Source organism: Microcaecilia unicolor, chromosome 8, assembly GCF_901765095.1.
Source record: "Microcaecilia unicolor chromosome 8, aMicUni1.1, whole genome shotgun sequence".
In the NCBI taxonomy this organism is placed as follows: Eukaryota; Metazoa; Chordata; class Amphibia; order Gymnophiona; family Siphonopidae; genus Microcaecilia; species Microcaecilia unicolor.
In genome coordinates, this window is record NC_044038.1 from 36,215,696 (window position 1) to 36,235,323 (window position 19,628).

Genomic DNA, 19,628 nt, shown 5'->3' on the forward strand with positions numbered 1-19,628 from the left:
GAATTTTAAAAGCAGTTGCCTAGGTGCTTTGAGCTGTAGTGCTATATGCCTGGCACACATCTTGCTATGCAGTATTCTGTAAAGATGCGTACATAAATATTGTAGCGTGCAACTGAAAAGGAGGTGTGGCCATGGGAGGAGCATGGGCGGGTCAAGGGCATTCACTAAAGATGTACACAATATTATAGAATCCAGGGGATCCGTGCCTAATTTAGGAGCAAGGATTTACACCAGATTTCAGTTGGTGTAATTTGCAAAGCGCTATCTTGCAAACGGCGCCCAACTTGAAGCGCCATTTCTAGAATACTACTCAGCGCTTGGTTTTTTCCAGCGTCCAAATTTGGGTGCCATTTACTGAATCTAGTCCAAAATGAGAGAGAACTGTTAACAAATAGGCTCCTGGATGTTTAACACAGCAGTGATCTTGCTCTGTTAACAATCCGCAGTTAGGGGCCCTTTTATAAATGTGGCCTGGAAACTATCAAAGTACAAATCCTGGGCATGAGGCGCTATACTGCTTTTGCGGGACACTGGGAAATTCAATACAAAGTAGTATCCAGAGCGCATATTCCACCTTGAAGAGCCTTCCATATGGGACTGTTGCCGGATGGTGCTTGCCCAAAGTGTGCAGAGGGAGCTGATTTGGGCCACATGTTTTGGAACTGTCCAAAGACTCAGAAATTTTGGAACAGTTTATTACAGTGGATATCAAAGATTTGCCGAACATCGTGGAGACCTGAGCCAGAGCTCTTGTTAGGCAAGTTACAAATCAAAACTCCTATGCCATCAGGCCTGAGGGAGTTCGCATTACGGGCCATTATACTGGCCAAGAAGTCCATCTTGTCTGCATGGTTGTCCCCTGAAGGCCCTACTGCCCAGCATTGGCGGGGAGGAATGCTAGAATTAATGCGCTTTGAACGTTTAGCGATAAATAGCCACCCCGCTTCAAAGAACGGAAGTTTAAACGGAGATGTACACCTTAACCCCGGCAGCACGAAGCCACCTGTTAAATATGTGAATTATAGTCGTAAATAATATGATCTGGAGGGATGTTCTGAGGAATAGTTTGGAACAAAGGGGGGGGGGAGGGGAAGGAAGGAAGGAGGGAGAGGTTAAAAAAGGGGGGAAGTAACGAAGATTAAGAGAAGCAGACTAACCTGTATGTAAATGTCAAACTAAACATTGTTATTTGAAATTGTTTACAAAATTCTGTATTATTGTAATCTTCAATAAAAACCATTGAAACATAAAAGTGGACTGCAGTATTGGACGTGCACTGGACCATTTCTCTAGCGTGCCTGGAAAAAAAGGAGCTTTTTTGGGCCGTGGAAATGGATATGGGGCAAAATTAAAACCAGCTCGCGTCTATTTACGGCCTGAGCCCTTAACGCTGCGCATTGACTTAGTGGTAAGGGCTCATGCGTTACCCATGTGGTAACCACCCAGCGCACTACCACTGGGAAAGGCCCCCCCCCCCCCCCAGTAGAAAATAGAGAATTATTTTCTACTGAGTGTTTTAGGCATGCAACAAACTCGAAATTACTGCCAGGCGCACGTGCTAGCTGGGTGGTAATGCCAATTTGACGCATGCTACACACGTATATGCCCTTACGTACTTTTGTAAAAGGGCCCCTAGCTGTTTTTTTACCGCCATATTAATGGGTAACGTATGTAAAATCTGTTTTAAACCCCTTAGTAAATAAGTCCCCTAAGATCTTTATGTAGTGTATGTCTGGTGTTCTTTCTTCCCCTCCATAAAAACCCTCATGGAATCAGAATTTTGTTATTAGGCAGACAAAGGCTCTGGATTTTAATTTTGTATTTCCAGAACTTCAGTAGTATGGCTTCTATTAAGTCGTTAGAGAAACAAAGCTGAAGGGCTGTTTGGTAAGGTTTGCAAATGATACCAAGACTGCAATAAGGTGGACACCTCTGATAGTGTGGATGACATGAGGAAGGACTTGAATGGTCTGGAATTTGGAAGTAAAGATTTAATGTTGAAAAATGCAGGGTCATTAATTTGGGCCAGGGACGTAACCAGACCTCGGCGGGAGGGGGGGGTCCAGAGCCCGAGGTGAGGGGGCACATTTTAGCCCCCCCTGGTGCCGCTGCCCCTCCCCTGGTGCCGCTGCCCCTCCCCTGCCACTTTCTACCCCCCCCTCCGCCACTTTCGACTCCCCCCCCTCCCCGCTGCTGCCAGGTACCTTTGCTGGCGGGGGTCCCTAACCCGTGCCAGCCGAAGTCCTCTTCAGCGCCGGTCTCCAGCACATTTACTGATCTGTTTCTGTGAGTCCTGACATCCTTGTGCAGGACGTCAGGAGTCAAGACTCACAGAAACAGATCAGCGAACGCGCCGGAGACCGGCACTGAAGAGGACTTCGGCTGGCACGGGTTGGGGACCTCCGCCAGCAAAGGCACCTGGCGGCGGTGGGGGAGGGTCGGTGGCAGTGGTAGGGGGTCAAAAGTGGTGGGGGAGGGTCGGCAGGGGGGTTGAAAGTAGAGGGGGTCAAGGCTAAATCTGTGGGGGCCCATGCCCCCGTGGCCCCACCTAGCTACACCCTTGATTTGGGCTGCCAAAACCCAAGGGGACGGTACATTTTAGGGGATGAAGAACTTTTGTGCACGAAAGAAAAGCGGGACTTGGGTTACATGTGATGATCTTAAGGTGGCCAAACATGTAGAAAAGGCGATGGCAAAAGCTAGAAGAATGTTTGGGTGCCTAGTAAGAGGAATGGCCAGTCGGAAAAAGGAGGTGGTAATGCCCCTGTATAAGACTCCGGTGAGACTTCATTTAGAATATTATGTACAATTCTGGAGACCGCACCTTCGAAAAGATATAAATAGGATAGAGATGGTCCAGAGGGCGACTACTAAAATGGTCAGTGGTCTTCGTCATAAAGTGTATGGAGACAGACTTAAAGATCTCAATATGTATACTTTGGAAGAGAGGGGAAGTTTATTTATTTATTTGTAACACTTATACCCCGCATTTTCCCACTTATTAGCAGGTTCATTGCGGCTTACATAGAATATCAGGTTTACAAAGTAACATAGAAAGGATATGGCTGTAATATAGTAGATAAAGAGGTGATCGTTTAGATGAGGGTAGGTAAGGTGGGTAAGGGAGGAGGATGGTAGAGGTAGGGGAGTGGGAGGGGTGTGTGTATTGGGATTAGCGTGTTGTTTAGTGTGGGAGAAAGTATATAGGGAGGGGTAGGAATAGGGATGTACTTATGATTAAATAGGGGAGCATATTCCAGGTTCTGTCTTCATATGGGTAGCGCAGATGGACTCATAGATTAAGTCGGGTCATTTTTTTTGTTACATTTGTACTCCGCGCTTTCCCACTCATAGGTTCAATGCGGCTTACATATTATATACAGGTACTTATTTGTACCTGGGGCAATGGAGGGTTAAGTGACTTGCCCAGAGTCACAAGGAGCTGCCTGTGCCTGAAGTGGGAATCAAACTCAGTTCCTCAGGACCAAAGTCCACCACCCTAACCACTAGGCCACTCCTCCACTGTTGCTACTATTTGAGATTGAAGTCGGCCCTTGCAGATCACCAATGTGGCCGCGCAGGCTTCTGCTTCTGTGAGTCTGACGTCCTGCACGTACGTGCAGGACGTCAGACTCACAGAAACAGAAGCCTGCGCAGCCTTCTACATGGAATGTTGCTAGTGGAATAGCAACATTCCATGTAGAATTTCCAATAGTAGCAACATTCCACTTAGAATCTCCAATAATATCTATTTTATTTTTGTTACATTTGTACCCTGCGTTTTCCCACTCATGGCAGGCTCAATGCGGCTTACATGGGGCAATGGAGGATTAAGTGACTTGCCCAGAGTCACAAGGAGCTGCCTGTGCCTGAAGTGGGAATCAAACTCAGTTCCTCAGGACCAAAGTCCACCACCCTAACCACTAGGCCACTCCTCCACTGTTGCTACTATTTGAGATTGAAGTCGGCCCTTGCAGATCACCAATGTGGCCGCGCAGGCTTCTGCTTCTGTGAGTCTGACGTCCTGCACGTACGTGCAGGACGTCAGACTCACAGAAACAGAAGCCTGCGCAGGCTTCTACATGGAATGTTGCTAGTGGAATAGCAACATTCCATGTAGAATCTTCAATAGTAGCAACATTCCATGTAGAATCTCCAATAGTATCTATTTTATTTTTGTTACATTTGTACCCTGCGCTTTCCCACTCATGGCAGGTTCAATGCGGCTTACATATTATATACAGGTACTTATTTGTACCTGGGGCAATGGAGGGTTAAGTGACTTTGCCCAGAGTCACAAGGAGATTCCTGTGCCTGTAGTGGGAATTGCTTGCTTGAAAAGGTACATTTTTAGTAGCTTCCGGAAGGGTAGATGGTCAGCGACTATTCGAACGGATCTTGGTAAGGTGTTCCAGATTTGGCTGCCTATAACGGAGAAGTTGGATGCGTAATATGTTTTGTACTTAAGTCCTTTGCAATTGGGAAGATGTAAGTTCAGATATGTGATAGAGACATTTAAATACCTACAAGGCATAAATGCACAGGAGGTGAGTCTCTTTCAGCTGAAAGGAAGATCTGGAGTGAGGGGGCATAGGATGAAAGGGGATAGACTCAGAAGTGACCTGAGAAAATACTTCTTGATGAAAAGGGTGGTGAGTTCGTAAAATGGCCTCCTGGTGGAAGTGGTGGAGACAGAAACAGTAGCTGAATTCAGGAGAGCTTGGGACAAGTACATAGGATCTCTAAGGGAGTGATAGGGAGAGTAGATGGTATAGATGGGCAGTCTGGATAGGCCATATGGTCTTTGTCTACATTTTTCTATGTTACTCTGTTTCTAAAGCAGAGCTTTGTCGTTCAGGGGAACATTCAAAGTGTTGCTATGGCATTCCATTTTGCACAGGTCTTGCTCATAGCTTAAGTGCTTCAGGTTGGGCTTTTGTTAATTCTTACTCTAAACATCATTGTTGCAAACTGGGGGATGGGTATCGTCCGTAACCATTCCGCCAGCTTTTCAATGTACGTCGGGAAGTATGCGTAGTTTTTGCTGTGCCATTCAGAAGAGACAAGCCGCAGTTTGAACTGTGAAAATCTGGAAGCAGCTACGGATGTCAAGATTAATTTTTAGCACGCTGGGGAAAGCAAAGATTAACCAGGACCTAGTGACCTCATAAGGTGCAGTGGAAAGAAAAATCACAGTACCCCCATGCCTTTTAAGGTAGATGTCAGTGAGACTATAACCAGCCAGTGGATTCTAACAGTGTTTACAGCAGGGGTGCGGAAAAGTGAAGGAAACCATTTAAGGGGCCCTGTTATTAAAGTGCAGTCAAATCTGAGCTTGACACTTTTTAACATGGGACTGTCTTGTGCACTAAACCCAGATTTTGTTATGGTATAAGCATAATTTCTTGTAACAATTTAACTTGGCATTTTATTAGGGCTTTTTAAAACTTTGCAGGTCATGTGCGAATGGTCCCAGTAGCATGTGAGACCTTTACAAACTTAAAACAGGAGCACTTACTCCCTCCTATTTACTGTACGTTATTCAGTTAGCACGCACTAATCATAATGCACTAGCTGGATAATTCAGGAATGCACCCATGACACACCCCCTCCGAAAAATGTCTTTGAAAATTTCATAACTCATTGCTTAGTGTGTGCAAACAGGCAAAATACCAAAAACATATTTCCACAGTATCCTGTTCTCATGCGCTAGCTGCATATTAAGGGCTTAATTCCCTTTAGTGCAGGGGTTCCCAAACTTTTATGGTTCACGGCACCCCCCTGGCCACAAGGGTCTCCACAGCACCGCCCCCCCCAGTCACATGGGTCTCCACAGCACCCTCCCCCCCCCCCCCCCCCCCAGTCACAGAGTTGCCAAGTTACCCATTCCAGGAGGGAGACTTTTTGGCCTGTCCTGGATTTCTGCCAACTTCATCCTGGTGCATTATGGGACCTGCAGAACTGATTTCAATGGCTAGAATCATGGACTACAATTACTACACTGCTTTGGGATGTAAGTTTAAAATCAGGACTGGATAAAAAGTCTCCCTCCTGGAATGGGTAACTTGGCAGCTCTGCAGTCACATGGGTCTTCATCACATGGGTCTCCCTTTCCCTTCTTCCCTGAAGCCCCCGCCTCTCACACCAGCACACCCCTGCCTCCCTGAAGCCCCGTCCTCTCACACCAGCACACCTCTGCCTTCCTTAAATCCAGCATCGCTCGCTACCTTCCTTCCTGCAGCTCCAGGATCACTGCTGCTTCCTTCTCCTTCTCCCACTGCCACTGCAGTACTTGCAGCTTACACAGGCAGTCTGAGGCCTTCCCACTCTTCCGTGTCCGGTCCTCTCTGATGCAACATCCTGTTCCGAGGGCAGGATGCGGCAGAGGGAAGTCCCGGCAGTGCCTGTTTGAATTGTGGACGGCCTGAAAATGTAAGCTGCAAGCACTTCAGCGGTGGCGGAGGAAGAAGCAGGAAGTGGCAGATGCCGGACCTGCGGGAGGGGAAAGTAGGGAACGATGCACCACGGCATCCTGAGAGGGTCCTTTTACTAAGGTGTGCTGAAAAATGGGCTGCGCTAGTGTAGGTGCGTGTTTTGGGCGCGCACAGACCCATTTTTCAGCGCACCTGCAAAAAATGCCTTTTTTTTTATTCGTGCCAAAAATGGATGAGCAGCAAAATAAAAATTGCCGCGCGTCCAATTTGGGTCTGAGACCTTGCCGCCAGCCATTGACTTAGCGGTAAAGTCTCATACATTAACCAGATGGTAATGACCTACTCCTGCAGCTGACGCGCATCAGAAAATAAAAATTATTTTTCAGACGCATGGAAAAAAATGAAATTACTTTCCGGGCCATTGGTACCCGAGCTGGAGTCCTGACAGGAAGGCAGCCCAGTAATCCCACGCTGCAGCAGCAGAGATAGAATGCAGAAAACCTTTCTTACTTTTTAAAGGGTTGCCACACTGCCTCCTGCCAACTTTCTTCAATTAAATTACTTCAGCCCTGTCCTCACATAAGCCAGTGATGAAATCCTGTAGCTCTTGTTATTGGTAGCTTTAGGTGAGGTCTTATGTGCTTCTCTGACTGCCAGGAGGCAGAGCTGAAGTAGTTTTTATAGAGAAAAGTAATGATTACCATGCTGTGCTTTAAAATCATGGGGCAGAGGGAAGAGTCCATCTCTAACAGTCCCTCACAGATCCTAAAAGGGAAATCCATTCCCTGTTGCTCACTCACAGAAATGAGAGATGGCAATCCCTACATCTTTCTAGCAAATAAATGTTAACGGGGCTGTGCTCCAGAAACTTGTCCAAACTTATTTTAAACACATCTACACTACTAGCCTTGACAGCATCCTCCTACAATCATGCAGTAAGGGTGACAAAGATAGAATTTAAATTTTGGACCTTAAACAGATGCTCTAACTTGTTGGCTGCAGTGAGTATTATTCCGAGAAAGTGCTTGTTGTCTTAGTTACTGAGTAGATGTTATAGGCAGCCAACTCTGGAACGCCTTACCTCGACATATCCGAAAAACCAGCGAACACCTACCCTTCCGAAAGCTGCTGAAGACTCACCTATTCAAACAAGCCTATCCAGACGACCCTACAAAGTCTCGGACCTAACCCACACCACAGACAATGCCCACACTCCAATCCTTCCCCACATCGCACACTACTGTCCCACTCTTTATAAATGTGTTATCTCCATGATACTTTGTACCATACTTTGTATTATCTCTATGATATGATACTATGTACCATACTGTGTAAGCCGCACTGAACCTGTTATTGAGCGGGAAAGAGCGGGGTATAAATGCCACAAATAAATAAATAAATAAATTTTAAGTTCAGGAATGTGTGTACCCTAAGGGAGCAATTTTCAAGCTTCCCACCTAAGTGCAAAGTCCATATAGAAATAAGTAGTGGTAGTCATCGTAGTACTTTGGTCATGGGATACCCCTGAACTTGGAACCCCTCTTTTTCTGTGGGTGAAAATTGTGTGTACCCTAAGGGAGCAATTTTCAAGCTTCCCACCTAAGTGCAAAGTCCATATAGAAATAAGTAGTGGTAGTCATCGTAGTACTTTGGTCATGGGATACCCCTGAACTTGGAACCCCTCTTTTTCTGTGGGTGAAAATTCAGTGGAATATCACATGCGTGAACAAGAAAAGGCGGAGAGTTAGACCAGAAGTTAGTTGATCTGTTTGTGACGGATTTTGATATTTGTTTGAATTCTTGTATTATTATCTCTTGTGAGATTTCTCTTATTGCTTCCCAATGATATAGACTATTTTGTTCTTGTTTATTCTGTGTATGTGGTATAAATGCTTAATTAACCTGAATTTAGAAAAAAAGGGTATCACATGTATAGATTGGAAGTCCAGTCTTTCTTTCCTCCTCCGACCTAAGCATGGCTCCAAGAAAATCATCGCATTGTATGGCTAGATGGCCATGCATTATAGAACACCTGGGTACATTTAGCCAGATTGAGGGAGGGCAGGTTTCAGACAACCTGTTTGGCTGGGTACCTTACTGTTTGTTCAGATAATTAGCTGTGAAGGTTGCCCTCCCATTGCTTCATAACAGGGGTTCTCAACCCAGTCTAGCCAGTCAAGGTTTTAGGATATCCATAATGAATATGCATCCGATAAATTTGTATGTACTACCTCTACTGTATGCAAATATATCTAATGCATATTCATTGTGGGTATCCTGAAAACCTGATTGGCTGGTGACCATTTTCATATTGCATTATTATTCATATATTTAATATTAATTTTTGCCAGTTTGCTTTCACTACTTGCTTTTGCAGTTGCTTAAGTGCAGGCATTGGAACTGAGGTGCTGCAATGTCCCATGAGGAAAGTGTTCCATTATAAATGGGTCAAAACAGTTTTCTATTTTTTAAAATTGTGGCTATTCTATGCTACACTTTGTGTATGTTCCGCAATAGCCTAAAAGGTTCAATGCGGATTACAAAGTATAAGAGATTGAGGGGTCGGAGTTTACTTATTAATGCTTGTTGATTTTGGTTGTGGAGTGGGTGGGTGGGGGGGGGGTTCCACCTCCTCTCTGCCTCGTAGTAAGCTGCTTTCCCTAGAGTACAGAGGTAACCGCATAATCTGTAGACTGCCAAACAGTTCTGGAAGGTTCCTGAGTTTTTGGACATTGAGTGGTACAGGGGTGGGATGGAGGGGATGGGAAGGGGAGGGGTGGGGTGGGGGGGAATGGGCAGTTTACAAGCTGTATGGTTCATGCATAGTATCTTATTGTTTGTAAGTTGGCAATATTGTGTATGTTGTGTGTTGTGTTGCTTAACTTTGAGTTATCAATAAAATTACTTTAAACCAAAAAAAAAAAAAGAGATTGAATACAAAAAAATCCAAGAATTATCTAACCTTGTGTGTGTTTAAGGTAATTATGTTGTTATTTTTACTAGTTTCTGTTACTTTATGAACTACCCTACAGTAGCTTACCAAAGGTGGGGCGGTGGGGGCGGGCTACCCCAGGTGCATGCAGCAAGGGGGGTGCATGGAGCAGGCAGGTAGCTGTTGCCTCTACCGGTCCCCTGCCCGCTCTGATGTTACTTCCTGTTCTGGGGCAGGGGACCAGCAGAGACAGCCGTGCACCTGCTCTGCACATCCCCCTTGCTAGGAGGAAAGGTGGTGGGGGCAATGCGCTTCGGGGGTGTGACACACTTTGGGGGGGACGCACTGGGGGGGGGACGCAGCGGCGACCCGCCCCAGGTAGGGAGCAAGCTAGGAACACTACTGCTATCCTGCATTTGTAAACCACCCTGTTGTCCATGAAAAAGGCTGATATAACAAATGACAAATAAAAATTTTAAAATAAAGAAGTAAATAAGCTCAGCAATTGAAGCTGTTACAATTGACAAATACCAGAGACTGAAACTCTTCGCACTAAGAGGAGAAGTTATCAGTGTGGGCTACCTTTAAGACGTGTTATCTTACTGTTAATCCCAGTTATTAGTAACTAGGTCTCATTGCATAAAACAGGACCAGTGCTAAATAGCAGGAGTTAGTGGTAAAATAACCCATCTTAACAGTAGCCCACATTGTTTCAGACTCCGGTAAGCTGATATTGTGATGTCATAATGCCTCATTCCACCAGCGCCTAAGAGCCAGCCTCATCAGTGATGTCACAATGGCTGATTGCCCTACACTTGGCTCACTTTTATTACATATAGCAATGATTTCATTTTCTAGACACATTTGTTTTTTCATTACTAAAGGGGGAAAGTTATCGGTATGGGTTACCTTTAAGACGTTATTTTACTGTTAACAGCAGTTATTAGTAACTAGGTCTCGTATAAAATGGAATCTGTGATAAAATAACAGGAGTTAGTAGTAAAATAACTCATCTTAATGGTAGCCCACATTGATATCTCCTCCCCCCCCCCTTAGTGTCGCGCATGCTTCGTTCTGTTTATGTGAGTCTGAAGGACGTCAGACTCAAAAACAAAATTAAGAAAGAAGACTTCGGCTGGCAGGGGTTGGGGTCCCCCGCCAGCAAAGGCAGCAGATAGCGATGGTGGGTTGGCGGCGGGAGGGAGGTTGAGAGGGTCGTCGGCAGGGGAGGGGTCAAAGTTGTTGGTGTCGGCAATGGCGGGGCGGGGGGTGTTGGTAGTGGCGCAAGGGGGGATCAGCGGCACCGGGGGGGGGGGCTAAAATGTGCCCCCTCACCTCGTTTCTGGACCCCCCTTCCGCCGAAGTCTGGCTACGCCCCTGCTGTTAACACTAGTTATTAGTAACTAGGTCTCATTGTATAAAATGGAACCTGTGACAAAATAGCAGGGGTTAGTAGTAAAATATGTGTTATGTTGATAACTGTGCCCCTAAGGTGGAAATTTTGCCTATGTACATATGCATGTAGCATTCATATATATGTACTTACCCTTGTATAAGCTAGTATTCTAAACATTTATGCACATGCAGGGCCGCCGAGAGGGGGGAGACAGGGGGGACAAAAGTCCCCGGGCCCGGGCCTCCGGGGGGGGGGGCCTGGCGCCGCCAGTGCAGTGTGGCCCGCCCTCCTCGCTCCTCCTCTCCTCTCCTTCTTTCACTTCGCGCAAGCAGCAGCAGGGCAGGCCATTCCTTCCTTCCGTGTCCCGCCTTCGCCTGACGTAACGTCCGCGAGGGCGGGGCACGGAAGGAAGTAGGAGAAGTCTGCCCTGCTGCTGCTTGCGCGAAGTGAAAGAAGGAGACTTAAGGTTAGTTCCGGGCCCGGTAGCGGGTGGAGGTGGGGGGCCCGGCGACTTTAGGTGGGCGGCGAACTCGGGGGGGGGGGGGGGGGGGGCCGTGGGTGGCCTTGTCCCGGGCCCGGCGCCGGCTCTCGGCGGCCCTGTGCACATGTAAATATTAGTGCATGTTTTATAGACTTGCTCCCTTATGACTGTAACTTGATGATGTTTTGTTTCTCGTTCTTTTCATAGTACTTCAGCTGCGACTGCAGCAAAGACGTACAAGAGAACAACTGGTGGAACAGGGCATCATGCCACGTAAGATTCTCTTTATTCCATAGTACCTGGGGAAATGTTCCATCCTTAGTAGCTGCAAACTTCCATGATATTATTATCTAAATTCAGTGCTTTTTTTCCCCCAGCAAAAAAAGTGCCGATGGTCACATGCAGGGCTGCCTTGATAGGGTAGGGTGCCCACTGAAGGACCTGCCTCCGTAATAGCCACGCCCTCTGATCCTGCCACAGAGTCTATGAAAAGACAGAATTGCAAATTTTACGCACACACCTCTCTATGGTCACATATGCAAAACATGGATAACGTCTTCCCAAATATAGAATTAGTGACCACATATTAGAAATAGAAATATGCAAACAAAAATTGAATTGAAAATTACAAGAAAATGCTTGCATTATAACACAGATGAAATAAATATAGAAATTCATTTCCTCCTATACTGTGCAAAATACAAGATACATTCCGATTCCCAGAGGGTGCTGGGACTCAGTACCACCGAGTATACCCTGACAAAAGCCCTGACTAAAATACTAATATTTGTAAATATTTTTTATCATTTATGTAAATTATATGCTGTGTGTTCTATTTTACGATGAATGGGGGGCAATTGTCAAAACTATGCAGATAAATACAAAGCCTGTGTGTGTGTTTGGGTGCAGGGGGTTCATTTTATTCCTTTCAACCCAACAGAATGTTGGAAAGAATTATACATAAGGGGTTGCAAATGTTTGCCTGTAATTTGCCACTAGTTGCTTTTCGAATGCCAGGTAGTGGTGGTAAAGTACTACAAGTCACTTAACCCTCCATTGCCTCAGGTACAAACTTAGATTGTGAGCCCTCCTGGGACAGGGAAATATCCAGTGTACCTGAATGTAACTCACCTTGAGCTACTACTGAAAAAGGTGTGAGCAAAATCTAAATAAATAAATATGTGAGAATCTACATGGAATGTTGCTAGTGGAGGAGTAGCCTAGTGGTTAGTGCAGTGGAACATGGAATGTTGCTACTATTTGAGATTCTACATGGAATGTTGCTACTATTTGAGATTCTGTTGCTACTATTTGAGATTCTACATGGAATGTTAATGTTGCTATTCCACTAGCAGCATTCCATGTAGAAGCTTGCCCTTGCAGATCAGCAACGCGGCCGCGCAGGCTTCTGTTTCTGTGAGTCTGACGTCCTGCACATACCCAGTTACCGCTGGGTTAGCGTGGGTAGCGGTAAGGACTCCCCCCTGAAATGTCCACACAATAAGTGCTTCACTTGCCGCATGGCCATTTCCTCAAAAAAAGAAAGATCTACCTTTTACCTGCTGCAGTAAAAAGGGACCTTGACACGTGTCAAAAGCACGTGCCGATGCCAGTGCAGGCCCCCTTTTGCCACAGCTTGGTAAAAGGTGTCCAGAATGTTTAGGTATTACTCCACGCAAACTGCCTATTGTTTCTCCCCTCCACATCAGACGCACTCTAACACTTGTAGCCATACTTGGTCAAACCAATGGTCTGTCTAACCCAGCATCCTGTTTCCAACAGTGGCCAATCCAGGTCACAAGTACTTGGCAGAAACACAAATAGTAGCAGCATTCCATGCTACAAATCCCAAGGCAAGCGGTGACTTCCCCATATCTATCTCAATAGCAGACTATGGACTTTTCCTCCATTTGAACTTTCGGTCTGGTAAAACTGGCAGCATTATGCAACAGGGGATTAGTTCTTGATACAGCTGAAAGCAGCAAAACATGCATGTCGGACAGTCCAGCCCCTGACTGGCATTCACTTTCTTTAAGAAAGTTTTCTAAAAGATAAGTTAATTGTTAAGAACGCTATCAGGGGCATTTTCGAAAGAGAAGGGCGCCCATCTTCCGACACAAATCGGGAGATGGGCGTCCTTCTCGCAAGGTCGGCCAAATTGGCATAATCGAAAGCCGATTTTGGGCGCCCTCAACTGCTTTCCGCCAGGGGGACGACCAAAGTTCACGGGGGCGTGTCGGCAGTGTAGCGAAGGCGGGACTGGGGCGTAGTTAGGAGATGGGCGTCCTCGGCCGGCAATGGAAAAAAGAAGGGCGTCCCTGACGAGCATTTGGCCGACTTTACTTGGTCCATTTTTTTTCATGACCAAGCCTCAAAAAGGTGCCCGAACTAACCAGATGACCACTGGAGGGAATCGGGGATGACCTCCCCTTACTCCCCCAGTGATCACCAACTCCCTCCCACCCAAAAAAAAAAATTAAAAAACGTTTTCCAGCCTCTATGCCAGCCTCAAATGTCATACCCAGCTCTATGACAGCAGTATGCAGGTCCCTGGAGTAGTTTTTAGTGGGTGCAGTGCACTTCAGGCAGGCAGACCCATGCCCATCCCCCCCACCTGTTACACTTGTGGTGGTAAATGTGAGCCCTTCAAAACCCACCAGAAACCCACATGTAGGTGCACCCATTCACCCCTTAGGGTTATGGTAGTGGTGTACAGTTATGGGGAGTGGGTTTTGGGGGGCTCAGCACCCAAGGTAAGGGAGCTATGCACCTGGGAGCAATTTCTGAAGTCCACTGCAGTGCCCCCTAGGGTGCCCGGTTGGTGTCCTGGCATGTCAGGGGGACCAGTGCACTATGAATGCTGGCTCCTCCCATGACCAAATGCCATGGATTTGGTCGTTTTTGAGATGGACGTCCTCGGTTTCCATTATCGGCAAAAACCGAGGTCGCCCATCTCTAAGGTCGACCATCTCTTAGGTCGACCTACTTGTTGAGATTTGGGCGTCCCCAACCGTATTATCGAATCGAAAGATGGACGCCCATCTTGTTTCTATAATACGGGATGCCCCTTCGCGGGGACGTCCTCAGAGATGGGCGTCCCCGTTCGAAAATGCCCCTCCACGACAACTAATTTATGAGAATAATATATCATTATAGCAAATAGGATATTGGGTTGCCAATGAGGAGGTGGGTGCTGTAAGTCTCGTTGATTACAGTCAAGTTCAATGAGTAACACTGCTGAGGCAAACAATATATGCATATGTTTTGTCATTTAATGTTAAGATCTGGTGTTTTTGCAAAGTGTTTTGGAGGTCAGATAACACTAGATCGATTGAATCACGCTGGATTTCTAGTGCTTGAAACTGAAGTAGTGACATGAAGATAACTGAAGTCATTGAGGGGTACCATGCCCGGCTCAAATGCATAGGGAAAAAAATGTTTAGAGCTATTAAAAAAAACTGCTGAACTAGCTCAAAATGTTTTTAAAATGCTGTGCATTCCAGATATCCATTCCACCGCACATACATTTGCACTCTTTCATTCCAATGATGTTGGCAAGCATCCCGATGCAAATTCAAGAATTCAACATTAAAAAAATCCTTAAAAAGAATGCTTGTTTTGGGATATCAGAAAAGTGTACCGGGCACATAAGTAGTATAGCAGCTTGTGTTTAGATCATTTTTGTACTGATGTTTGTGAGAGCCATATGAAACATAATAAGGTAGCCCTGGGATTTGAACCCATGTTCTCTGGTGTGGCTCTTCGCTGGGTGCTCTAACCATTAGGCTAACCGTCTCTTCTGGGTTTTTTTTTATGTGGAGTATTCATTCTCTATTCAGTTGAGTTGTTCTAGAATGTCATGACTATTAATCCTGAAATGTAATTGTTTTTCTGTACACGTTTCCCATTCACTGGCTCTGTATGTTTGTGCATTGTTTATTTGTTGATCATTTCTTGTTGTTGCTTGTCTCTACCATTATCCTGGTCTGAACACTGCCATAAAGCTGTTTTGAGGATGGCTATGTATCAAATAAAACAAATTGTAATGGCAGATCCCAGAATTTTGCAAGCAGATAGACAGACCACCGTACAAAGTCTAAACTGTGTGATGCCAGTAGATGCCAATTTTGGGGAGGGGGTGAAGGGGTCAGTTCTTTCTTTTGGGTTAGTTAGGCGTAACCAGCTAACCGAGGGTTCCTTTTACTAAGTCGAGGTAGCGTTTTAACCTCGCAGTACAAATCAGCTGGCAGTAAACGCTGAGATGCCCATAGGAATATAATGGGTGTCTCGGCGTTTACCACCGGCTGATTTTTACCACAAGCTAAAAATGCTACTGCAGCTTAGTAAAAGACTCCCCAAGAGAGGTAAATCATTGCAGCCTCGTCATCTGTTTTTTTTCCACATTGGTCATATTTACCTTCTCTTGCTGTAATGCTGTTGCTCCTGAGAATTCTGGGAGGGGGAAGGAGGGTGAACAGAGGTCACTGTGTGAGCAGTAGGGCAGCCTGCCCAGATCTGAGTACATTCACTAGAGCAGTAAATCATGTACCAAGATTAATTCACTGAAATGATGCAGGGCACAAAGTGAGTTCATAAACTCTTTACATTTTGCTGGCTCAGTCCTTGTAGAGTTAGTTCATCACCAATTTTTAAGATGCTTTTTCATGTCTGTTTAGTGTTCAGCAGCTGGTCAAGTCAAGTGTTTTAAAAATCCACTTTTATTGAACACAAACTGTTAAAGGTTATGTACATAAGTATTGCCATACTGGGAAAGACCAAAGGTCCATCGAGCCCAGCATCCTGTTTCCAACAGTGGCCAATCCAGGTCACAAATACCCAGCATAAGTACATAAGTACATAAGTAGTGCCATACTGGGAAAGACCAAAGGTCCATCTAGCCCAGCATCCTGTCACCGACAGTGGCCAATCCAGGTCAAGGGCACCTGGCACGCTCCCTAAACGTAAAAACATTCCAGACAAGTTATACCTAAAAATGCGGAATTTTTCCAAGTCCATTTAATAGCGGTCTATGGACTTGTCCTTTAGGAATCTATCTAGCCCCTTTTTAAACTCCGTCAAGCTAACCGCCCGTACCACGTTCTCCGGCAAAGAATTCCAGAGTCTAATTACACGTTGGGTGAAGAAAAATTTTCTCCGATTCGTTTTAAATTTACCACACTGTAGCTTCAACTCATGCCCTCTAGTCCTAGTATTTTTGGATAGCGTGAACAGTCGCTTCACATCCACCCGATCCATTCCACTCATTATTTTATACACTTCTATCATATCTCCCCTCAGCCGTCTCTTCTCCAAGCTGAAAAGCCCTAGCCTTCTCAGCCTCTCTTCATAGGAAAGTCGTCCCATCCCCACTATCATTTTCGTCGCCCTTCGCTGTACCTTTTCCAATTCTACTATATCTTTTTTGAGATACGGAGACCAGTACTGAACACAATACTCCAGGTGCGGTCGCACCATGGAGCGATACAACGGCATTATAACATCCGCACACCTGGACTCCATACCCTTCCTAATAACATCCAACATTCTATTCGCTTTCCTAGCCGCAGCAGCACACTGAGCAGAAGGTTTCAGCGTATCATCGACGACGACACCCAGATCCCTTTCTTGATCCGTAACTCCTAACGTGGAACCTTGCAAGACGTAGCTATAATTCGGGTTCCTCTTACCCACATGCATCACTTTGCACTTGTCAACATTGAACTTCATCTGCCACTTGCACGCCCATTCTCCCAGTCTCGCAAGGTCCTCCTGTAATCGTTCACATTCCTCCTGCGACTTGACGACCCTGAATAATTTTGTGTCATCGGCGAATTTAATTACCTCACTAGTTATTCCCATCTCTAGGTCATTTATAAATACATTAAAAAGCAACGGACCCAGCACAGACCCCTGCGGGACCCCACTAACTACCCTCCTCCACTGAGAATACTGGCCACGCAATCCTACTCTCTGCTTCCTATCTTTCAACCAGTTCTTAATCCATAATAGTACCCTACCTCCGATTCCATGACTCTGCAATTTCTTCAGGAGTCTTTCGTGAGGCACTTTGTCAAACGCCTTCTGAAAATCCAGATATACAATATCAACCGGCTCCCCATTGTCCACATGTTTGCTTACCCCCTCAAAAAAATGCATTAGATTGGTGAGGCAAGACTTCCCTTCACTAAATCCGTGCTGACTTTGTCTCATCAGTCCATGTTTTTGTATATGCTCTGCAATTTTATTCTTAATAATAGCCTCCACCATCTTGCCCGGCACCGACGTCAGACTCACCGGTCTATAATTTCCCGGATCTCCTCTGGAACCCTTCTTAAAAATCGGAGTAACATTGGCTACCCTCCAGTCTTCCGGTATTACACTCGATTTTAGGGACAGATTGCATATTTCTAACAGTAGCTCCGCAAGTTCATTTTTTAGTTCTATTAATACTCTGGGATGAATACCATCAGGTCCCGGTGATTTACTACTCTTCAGCAAGATCCCAAAAATGTACAAAACATTTTATACTGCTTATCCCAGAAATAGTGGATTTTCCCCAAGTCCATTTAATAACGGTCTATGGACTTTTCCTTTAGGAAGCTGTCCAAACCTTTTTAAAACTCCGCTAAGCTAACCGCATTTACCACATTCTCTGGCAACGAATTCCAGAGTTTAATTACACGTTGAGTGAAGAAAAATTTTCTCCGATTCGTTTTAAATTTACAACATTGTAGCTTCATCGCATGTCCCATAGTCCTAGTAAGTTGTGCATAATCTCCAGGGTAGAGAACTTCCTAATGGAAACCAATCAACTTGGGTTTTCAGATATCCCTAATTTGTGTTTTTGTATTTCTCACCTTTTCAGTAGTATCGCAAGGCAAGTTATGTTTAGGTACAGTAGGTATTTCCTTTTCCCCAGAGGGCTTAACAGTCTAAACTTGCTAATGAGGCAGTGGAGGGATAAGTGATTTGAAGCCAACACCTACAGAAGGTGATCTCTTCACAGGAGAAACGAAAGCCAAATACACGAACAGTAGTATTCCAAATAGAATAACCAGTTATTCTATTTGGCATACTACGTTTGACAGGGAAATTTGTGCAGCGGCACACTGCATGCGATATCTCTGTTAATATACAATTGACTGTGAGTCATTCGTTTTTTTTGTATCGAAAATTAATAGACCCCCTGACGCAGGCCTCTACGGCCGAAACACGAATCGTGTCGGGTTGTTTTTATTGATTTGAATAAAGACCTTGCTTAGGAAACCCCATTTGTGAGAGGACGTTTTTGGATCCACTGTTCGTGTATTTGAGATAAGTGATTTGCCCAAGATCACAAAGAGCAGTAGTGGAGTTGAACCCTGGCTTCCCAGGTGCTCTAACCACTAGACGACTCCTCTCAAGAATATGAATGTGGCAGATTTGTTTGTATACTGCTTCAGGTTATGTGAATCTATTACATATTCATTAGGGATATCCTGAAAACCCAAGCATATTGGTGTCCACGAAGGCTGGAAGTTGCCTACTCATGCTAATCGTATTTCACAACACCAGTTGCAGATATTACCTGATGGTGCACTTGAGTGACATGGAACACCAAGCCTGTGTGTCTTCACTGGAGCATTTCAGAAATGGCCATCATTAGATAATAATTCGGTAGAGGGAAGTAGCAGCCGAAGGCCCAGCAGCTCGAAGGGACGTGAAGAAAGACTGTCAAATACTCCAGAACTGCTTGCTGTGCCCAGATTCTGCTGCCCTAGTTTGCCTATTGGCTGGGTCGACCCTGACACTGGTACATGTAAAGTGCGAAAGTAACACAAACAACTGAAGTCTGGACTCTGGGTAGGAGACCTTTTTTTTTTAGAACAAAAGACATAATTTTCAATATTTACCGAGAATTAAAGCCATCTGGGTTGGTCTATGTCATTGTTGCCAGTGCCGGATGTTGACATTCCAAATATAATGAAGTTAATTCTAACACAAAATAATAATTCGAAAATCTTGTCTGTGCAGGCAAAATCAAAAGAACAACAGTTACAGATGTTTTCCTGTCAACTTCATATAATGCAAATTGACACAGCTATACCTAAGAATTTTAGATTTATGCTCATTCTAATATGCTGTTGAATAGTAGGGGGAAAGATGGGGAGAAATGCACATCAGCATATCAACTTTCTCTTTTTTAATTAATTTATTTAAAGGTACGGGATGCTTACACACAATGCTTAGGCAACTTAAGCCAACATACATCTACTATAATAAAAATCACCCTCAACGTTCTGAGGACACTGACGTCAGTGAAGCCAAGCTCTGACTTCCTTCAAAAAGGTTCGAAGGTTCGTGGTGGTGAAGCCACCAAAATCGCTCTGGGCCCCGCCCTCAAGG

General features: G+C 45.2%; 1 protein-coding gene across 5 annotated transcripts in view; it reads left to right on the forward strand.

Annotated features, from left to right (window-relative positions):
• MRTFB (myocardin related transcription factor B) overlaps nucleotides 1-19,628 on the forward strand; it is a 308,685-nt gene that overhangs the window by 211,874 nt on the left and 77,183 nt on the right. For all 5 annotated transcript variants that reach the window (XM_030212476.1, XM_030212477.1, XM_030212474.1 and 2 more), the window contains one exon: nucleotides 11,451-11,516. In XM_030212476.1, coding sequence (XP_030068336.1) covers nucleotides 11,451-11,516 — 66 coding nt within the window. The remainder of the gene's footprint in view (nucleotides 1-11,450; nucleotides 11,517-19,628) is intronic.